The 9070-nt window shown below is 35.8% G+C and overlaps 1 protein-coding gene across 2 annotated transcripts in view; it reads right to left on the bottom strand.

Moving 5' to 3' along the window:
• Positions 1–9070, bottom strand: part of Cwf19l2 (CWF19 like cell cycle control factor 2) — a 96602-nt gene that overhangs the window by 49167 nt on the left and 38365 nt on the right. For both annotated transcript variants that reach the window (XM_050126590.1, XM_050126591.1), the window contains 2 exons: positions 4277–4367; positions 947–1039 (listed from right to left, as the gene is read on the bottom strand). In XM_050126590.1, coding sequence (XP_049982547.1) covers positions 947–1039; positions 4277–4367 — 184 coding nt within the window. The remainder of the gene's footprint in view (positions 1–946; positions 1040–4276; positions 4368–9070) is intronic.

Below are 9070 nucleotides of genomic sequence, written 5' to 3'. Positions count from 1 at the left end.
GAGACAGGGCTTCTCTGTGGCTTTGGAGCCTGTCCTGGAACTAGCTCTGTAGACCAGGCTGGTCTCGAACTCACAGAGATCCGCCTGCCTCTGCCTCCCGAGTGCTGGGATTAAAGGCGTGCGCCACCATCTAGCGTGCGCTAGAGAGAGGTCTGTTTTATGGAGAAGAAAAAAAAAAAAAACCTGGCATTGCACAGTGGCAAACATTTTTAATCCCGGTGCTTGGGAAGGACAGGCAGGTGGATCTGTATTGAATTCGATACCAACTGATCTACAATAGTGAATCCCAGGACAAGAGTTACAGAGTAGAGAGTGCTTATCTCAAGAAATTAAAAGTGAAATTAGGCAAACCAATCTTAACATTTTTTCTCCAAAAATGCAAACACATTTTCTGCTACAAATAGAAAGGATTTATAAATGCTTTCGTAAATGCTCCAGAGTTTTACATTATTCCCAACAAACACTGTTCAATCCACAATTTTTGATTTTACAAAGACTGAAAGTGAATGTTTAATTACAAACATTTTCTATGGATATTCTTATAAACAAATCTCAATATGCTTTAGTCCTATCAATTCTTTATCTATAAAACAGCCTTATAGCTGGCAAAAATCATCCATACACAAATGAAAGTTCTAAATAGGTAAGTATTTTTAATCTGTTCCATTCAATAATAAATAGACAAACAAACCATAGACAAAATCATTTGTCTTATCTGAAATTAATATCTAATTCAATTCTCTTATTCTACTGTAGGAAAAAAAATTTAAGGACATCATCAAGCCACAGAATTTAGAATAAACGATTTCCTCGGCCTGAGGATGAGGCTTTCACCAGGGAATGCTGGTGAAATTTACACAGAGACATCTAGAATGACAATACCACTGCTGGAGTATAGTAACATTAAACAAAGTAATATACATTCAAACAAGCTTTCATTACTTACCTTTATTCTGGATCTTTGTGCTGATATCTGTGCTATGGTTTCTTTAAATTTATTTGCCTCTTTAAGTTGGGCTTTAAGTTGTTCAGCTAATTCCTTCAAAAGAAAAAATCAAATAGGTAAGCTGTGTTATTAAATTTTACATTACATAATATTTCAAAGTTATAAAGCAGTCAACACCTGACTGCAATAACCAATTGGCACTAATTTTAACAAGCATTCTTCAGTTACAATTTTTTGAGTATTGAGATATTCTGTTTATGATTTTGAGGTGAATAATTTCAAGAAACTATACTTTGAGAGAGGTAAGAAAATGGAAAAAAAAAATACATATCATCAAGAATTACACTTTTGCAGCCGGGTGATGGTGGCACACATCCCAGCACTTGGGAGGCAGAGCCAGGCGGATCTCTGCGAGTTCGAGGCCAGCCTGGTCTACAGAGCAAGCTGCAGGACTGTCTCCAAAGCATTTACATTTAAATTTAAAACAACTCCATGTACATTTCAGTAAATGAATCCACTATCCTGGAACACAGAAGAATTTCTGTCTTTGCTATTCTGCCATATCAAAATTAATACAAATTAAAATAAATGGTAATATATATGTATTATATATATTATATATGGTTAATGAATGAGTAGGTCCTACCAAATTACCCCTATTTTTATTTAATTGTAGGCAAATTGTTCTTAACTCATAAACATTTTTTATGTTCTTCTTAAACATTTTAAATTTACTGTTGAGTTTCATCATAGCATATGTATGGAGATCAGAGCACAACCTGCAGTAGTGATAGGTTGATGGTATAGATTAAACTTGGGTTATCAGCCTTTATAACAAACTCCTTTACCTACTGAGTTATCCGACCTGTACCAAGTTTTTAGGTTCTTATGTGATATTTTAAGAAAGTAATAATAAGCAGTGTTGGGCTGCAGACACCTCAGTGGTTAAGAGCATTTGCTGCTCTTACAAAGGACCAGCCATCAATACCCAGCACATACTTCAGGTGGTTCACAACCACCTATAACTCCATAGCTCCAAAAAGAGCTAACACCTTTTTCTGGCTTCAGAGGGCATCACAGTATACACACACACACACACACACACACACACACCAATAAAAATGTTTAATGAAAATTAAATCTTTACAAAAAGAAACTAATAAGCATTCTTAGGTTAAAATGGAAGTGAAAGAAAGACATCGTTAACTCCTCCAATTCTGTCCCAGATGTTAGATGTTAGATGTTAGAAATGCAAGAATAAGTAGAAAGGTATGTAAAAATAACATTTTCTTCATAAATTCCAGAAATCTAAAAAGGAGAGATAATATATATTTCTCCAATAGAGAAACCACAAGAGTACTATACTATCTCTAGAAATTCTCAAGAAACAGTACTGGCATAACTGCCTGTGAACACTACAAGAATGTAAACAGATCCATATCTATCCCCATGCACAAAACTTAAATCCAAATGGATCAAAGACCTCAACATGAATATAATCACACTGAACCTCACTGAAGAGAAAGCGGGAAGGAGACTTGAACACATGGACACAGGAGACCACTTCCTAAATATAACCTCAGTAGCACAGACACTGAGAGCAACAATCAATATCTGGGACCTCCTGAAGCTGAGAAGCTTCTGTAAGGCAAATGACACAGTCACTAAGACAAAATGGCAGCCTACAGAATGGGAAAAGATCTTCATTCACCCCACAGACAGAAGACATATAAACGACTCAAGAAACTAGACATCAAATTACCAAGCAATCCAATCAAAAAATGGGATACAAATCTAAACAGAGAATTCTCAACAGAAGAATCTCAAATGGCCAAAGACACTTAAGGAATTGCTCAATATCCTTAGCTATCACAGAAATGCAAATCAAAATGACTATGAGGTACCATCTTATACCTGTCAGAATGGGCTAAGATCAAAAACACCAATGATAGCTCATGCTGTAGAGCATGTGGAGTAAGGGGAACACTCATCCGCCGCTGGTGGGAATGCAATCTATCTCAAGATCCAGCAATACCACTCTTGAGCATATACCCAAAGGATGCACACTCATAACACATGGACATTTGCTTAACTGTGTTCACAGCAGCATTATTCATAACAGCCAGAACCTAGAAATAACCTAGATGTCCCTCAACAGAAGAATGGATAATGACAATGTGGTACATTTACACAATGGAGTACTACTAGTGGAAAAAAAATGACATCTTGAAATTTGCATGTAAATGGATAGAAATAGAAAAGACCATCCTTGAGTCAGGTAACCCAGAATCAGAAAGACAAACATTGTATGTAATAAATGAGTATTAGACTTAATGCATAGAATTACCAGCCTAAAATCCACAATCCCAGGAAAGCTAGGTAACAAGGACAACCCTAAGAGAGACATACATGGATCTACCTGGGAAGACATCCTGAGATAATGGGGGGGGGGGGGGGGGGGAAGGGGGGGGGGGAGAGGAATGGGGAAGAAAGGAAGAGAACAAGAGGGAATTGGATACCAAAAAGGGGGAAGGTTAGTGAGGGGGAGAAAAGAAAGTGACATCTTAACTGAGAGAGCCATTAAAGGGCACTAGGGAAATTCCTAGGAATCCACAAGCATAACCCCAGCTAGAACATTCTAAGGAACAGTGGAGAGGACACCTAAACTGGCCTTCCCCTGTAATCAGAAAATAGAATCTTCAACCACCAACTGATGAAAACAGATAAAGAGATCTACAGCAAAGAACTGGGCTGATCTACAGGAGACCAGTCCAAAAGAGGGAGGAGCTAGGGGTCAACACCATGATTATGATACCCACTGAAACAACTTACCTGAGCTAATGGGAGCTGACTCTGGACTGATAGCAAGGGAACCTGCAAAGGTCCAAACTAGGCCCAGTGAATGTAGGAGATAGTTGTGAGGCTTGAGCAATCTGTGGGGCCACTGGCAATAGGACCAGGATTTATCCCTAGTGCTTAAACTGGCATCTAGGAGCACATTCTTTTTGGAGAGCCTTGGTCTTGCCCAGAAGTGAAGTGTCAGACTTTGTTGACTCCCCAAGGGAAGCCTTACCCTTTCTGAGGAGTGGAAGGAGAGTTGCATTGGGGGAAGAGTGGGGCAAAATGTGGGGAAGGAGTGGGAATGAGGATAGCTATGTAAAATGAGAAAAGATTGTATTTAAAAAATTCTTAATAATAAAAGAAAAAAGAAATTAAGAAGAAGTAATATCTTCAAAGAATGCCATATCTAAATAGCTAAAGCTTCTAAATTTATCTGTGAAGGTTAAACATTTCATTCTTCTCCAAGTGAACAGCACACACGGGTCTTACCATATTTCCCATCATCTCTGCCTTGATAATCTTGGCCCCCAACTTGTTCTTTTCATCAACGTTCAAGATACAGGTGGACTCTGCCTCTGGACTGCCGGTGAAACAGGACAGGAGAAGAACATATGCCATAATTTAAAATTATGCATTATCTTAAACTGACCTCAGTAAAGCATTCAGGACCAATAGAAGATCACAATTCTAACACAAAAGAATTACATTCAGCATTCTAGGGTGAATTGCACTTCAAGATTCTGTTACAAAGTTAAGAATAAACTATTAGAGCTGCAGTAATAACTGGAGAGTACTGTTAACTGTAAGATAAATAATATACAAATTAACATCTTCATTTTTAAAAAACTCAGCCAGTGTACTAGTGCACACCTGTAATCCCAATACTTAGTAGACCAAAGTTGGAAGCTGCCATGAGTTAGAAGCCACCTTGAGCATATTAAATGAGGCCATTCTGGGCTTCACTGAGAGACCCTGTCTCAGAAACAAATAAAATCTACACTGATTTTTTAAAAAAAGCCAACAAAAGCATTAATGTCAGACCACAATTTTTTATTCAATATGATGAATTACTTAAGAAATTTAGTATTCAATATGATGAATTACTAATCATCTTATAACTGTAAACTTGGGATGGTATATTTAGCCACATTCGAGAATTAAAAGCAGCAATTGCGTGTTATTTTGCTAAATTGTTCTATAACAAAATAATTTAAAATTGAGATCATACACTAAAGTCAGAGAAGGCTCATTTGAGAGAAAATTTCAGCCAATGTCAGATAACCCCACCTTAAGATTCTTAGGAGTCGAGGCTACAGAAAAGGAGGGTGAAACCAACAAGAGCCTGAAGGAGTCCTGAGCAAGGAAAGAATAGTAACAATCACACAAGTCCAAAGTAGTCCCAGGTCACTGTACAGACTGCCAAGAGAAAGTGACACCAGGAAAGAATCACTCAGGGCTGCCCTGGAGTCAGAGAAACAATTCTCCCACATAATTAAAGAGACGTTAAAAGGAATTCTGGTAATAGTGTATGGTCCCACTAGTCACAGAACAAAGTTGCATAAGTGGGAAAATACTGGGCCTTAGGAAATATGTCCTGCACACTAAAATGCTACTTGGAGCCCAAATAAAAAAAAAAATGTTAAGATTAAGAGTAAGAAAGTACCGAATGCTTTCCCATTAATTACATTTCAAAACAAAATGCAAAAATATTTAAAGATGTTATACATTTAAATGAAAATGGTCTTATAAAAATGATCAATTCATATGATGCCAATAAATATATATGCCAATAAAAAAAAACAGGACAAATGTAGTGTTCAACAAGTAAATACCATTATATCTAATATCTAGGTATTATCAGATATGCAAGTAGAAAAATATAACTCATATTTAAAAGAAAATTCTACCAAGCAAAAGCTGTCCAGAACTGACACAGATACAAGAAATAAGTATATTCAATTATTAGGATAAATGTATCCCATCTGTTCAAAAGAGCCATTGAAGAGCCACTTTAACCAGGCTTGGTGGTGCACGTCTAATGTCAGGAGGATAAGGCAAGATGTTAAGAGTGTTCCAGGTCAGCTTGGTGTCTAAAGACACAACAAACAAAAACAAAAAAGATGCAAACTGAACTTCTAGTCAGAGAAACAACCCAGAGATTAAAAACACATTAATTTTTTTAAAAAAAATCAGATACTAAAGGACCAATACACTAAACAAAATGAAACAAAAAAATTTAAAAGCATCATCAGAAGGCTGCATGGGAATCCTAAATTTTCTATCATATGAAGAGTCCCTAGAAGGGAAGAGAAATAAAGAGACTCAAATCCCCCAACTTTATTGAAAATGAAGAAGCAGCTCAAGGAAGTTTGAACTGTGAGGATAGATGGGACAACAGAAAAACAAAAGAATATCTGAAGTTTTTTTTATGTTATTGAGCATACCACCAACCAAAGCATATGAAATTTGAAAATGATTTGAGAAAGAGCTAAGTGTTTTAGCATTAATATCATATACTTGATCTCACATAATCACACTCAAAACACCAGATTATTAAGTCTTACCTTCAAAATACACACACACACACACACACACACACACGTATTTACTAGATATTTAGATATTTATGGGACAAAGTATATTTTATGCACAGACAGATTTCCCAAACAATCACATGATGCATATACAGATGTAAAAAGTAAAATAAATAAAAGCCATACCACTAAAAAGGCCCCAAGCATTTGAGATAAGGGATATTCAGCCTATATTATCTAAATATATGTATTAAAAAGTAGCTATTATCTATGGACTTTTTAATTAACAAAATGTTCTATAAATATAAAGATACAAATGTGCTATATGTAAAAGGAAGTAACATACACTGTGTCAACATTAGTCAAAAGTTGAAGTATCTATGTAAATATGTGACAAATTACTGTACAATACAAAGTATTATATTACTCTGGACAAAGAGGGTCATTTCATAAGAAAAACGAGCTGAGCTATCAAAGTACATAGAAATCCTTATGTCTGTACATATAAGGGAGCTTCAAAAAACAAAAACTGTGGGCTACAACTAGTAACCAGTTTAAGAAGTGTGCCATTGCCAAGTGTTTGAAGGTAAATAGGGGAAAAGATGCTTCCATAATTCTGCTATTACTAACATAAAATAACAACTCTATGAAACAGTCATATTTTCTTAATATTTAAAGTACAAGTACTATATGATTGAGTGATTCATTTCTTGGGAATGCTATAGAAAAGCATAAGCATATGAGTGTACAGAAAACTTTGTTGCTAATGGTCAAAAACAAGAAGCAATCTAAAAGTCCACCAAGAAGGAATGAAGAATCAGAATGAATTGGTTTACAAACCAATGGCGTCTTCAATCAATCAAAAGGAATGAACTACTAATATACAGAACAAACTGAATTGAATGAAACTAAAAACAACTATGCTCCGTTAAAGAGGCCAGCTTCTACCCAAATTACATAATGTACATATTCCCACTTATATAAAATGTGTCTGTGGTGGTTGGGGCTAGAGAAATTGAGGTTAAGAGCACTGTTTGCTCTTCCAGAGGTCCTGAGCACCTTATCTAGTGAACATGAGCAGATCCAGACTTAAATGTCAAAGTGAAGCCTATCTTTCTGCAAATAGATACATGCTAATAAATAGAACATATTCATATCCTATATGTAAGAAAGAAGTATGGTAATGTATCATTTTCCTGGATTACAGAGATTTTTCTGCGGTCGCCTTCATAATTAGTTTCTATAAAAATCAACCAGTTTCCCATTAAAATGTGTATTCTGAAAGTACACACAAATACACTTGCATACACACACACACACACACACACACACACACACACACACACGAGCACCGAACCTCTACTGAGGAAATAATCAGAGTTCAGTAATGTGGGATGTCCTTCTGTACGTGTGTTGCTTTTATTGGTTGATGAAGAAGATGTTTAGGCCAATAGTTTAGCAGAGTAAAGCAAGGTGGGAAATCCGAACAGAGACACACACACACACACAGAGAGAGAGAGAGAGAGAGAGAGAGAGAGAGAGAGAGAGAGAGAGAGAGAGCGCAGAGTAGAAGAGATACCATGTAGCCACCCAAAGGAAAAAGATACCACAACATTACCGGTAAGAAACAGCTTTGTGGCAATATAAAGATTAATAAAAATGGATTAATTTAAGATGTAAGAGCTAGCTAGGATACTTCTGAGCCACTGGCCAAACAGGGTTTTAATTAAGATAGTTTCTGTGTGATTAGGTCTGGGCAGACAGGAAACGAAAGTGTAATCTCCAGTTACAATTCGGTTCACTGATATTGTAGAAAAACTTGAGTATATTTCAACTTTCCTTTTTCTGATGGCTGTGGTCACTGAGCTCTGTAATTATGCTTTACTCACTACACTCTCACATTTTCTCTCCTATCTAAGAACCTTACTCAGAAACTAAGAGTCTGACAGCCTTCTCTTGCCCTTCTGAGCTATAATGCCAAACTGGAAAGATCACAGCCAAAGGTACAAATAGTATATTAAATGTGTTAGTTTCTGATTATATATAAACTCTAAATTAAGGACAAAATATGTTCTACTCATTTTAAGTACCACTCTGGGTTTCAGGCTTCTAAAAGTGCTTGTTAATATATTTTTACAACAAAAGAAAAATATACACAAACACATTTTTGTCTCTAAGAATAATGAGCTTAAAGCTTTAATTTATGTGACCAACTATTAGATGATGTTTTCCTATAAGATAATCAAAAAAGTATGAAGGAGAACTGCTAAAGATGATCCTATGAAAGAAAATGAAAGAATGGTTAGAAAAGGAAAGCTACCAATGATGCAAATAAAGAAAAAGAAACCAACTACACAAATGTACCACTACTACCCTTACTTAAAGAAACAAATGTATATATCTAGTAAAAGTTTAATGGGCTACAGAGCTGCCAGATAAAATGTATAAATCTAGTTTTATTCAAATTCCAGGCTAGCCACAGGGTTTTCTGTTTGTTATTTAAAGCATAAATATGTCCAACTGCTTAAAATAATTTTTTTATTTACTAAGTCAAGCAACAATAGTTATATGGTGAGGATTACAACTTCAATTCCCTCACTTTTCACAGATGAAAAATGTAAGGCTCAGACTATGATCTCTTCTGGTTCTAAAATTAGGTTAGTAACCTTTCTACAGTTCTGAAGTTCACTGGTTTTAAAAATTCCTAGAATCCTAGCATTGGTTTAACAATCAAACATATCTCACAACA

The sequence above is a fragment of the Alexandromys fortis genome, unplaced genomic scaffold, assembly GCF_014885135.2.
Source record: "Alexandromys fortis isolate MF-2015 unplaced genomic scaffold, M_Fortis_MF-2015_v1.1 scaffold_245, whole genome shotgun sequence".
NCBI lineage: Eukaryota > Metazoa > Chordata > Mammalia > Rodentia > Cricetidae > Alexandromys > Alexandromys fortis.
This window is presented reverse-complemented; position numbering and strand designations above follow the sequence as displayed.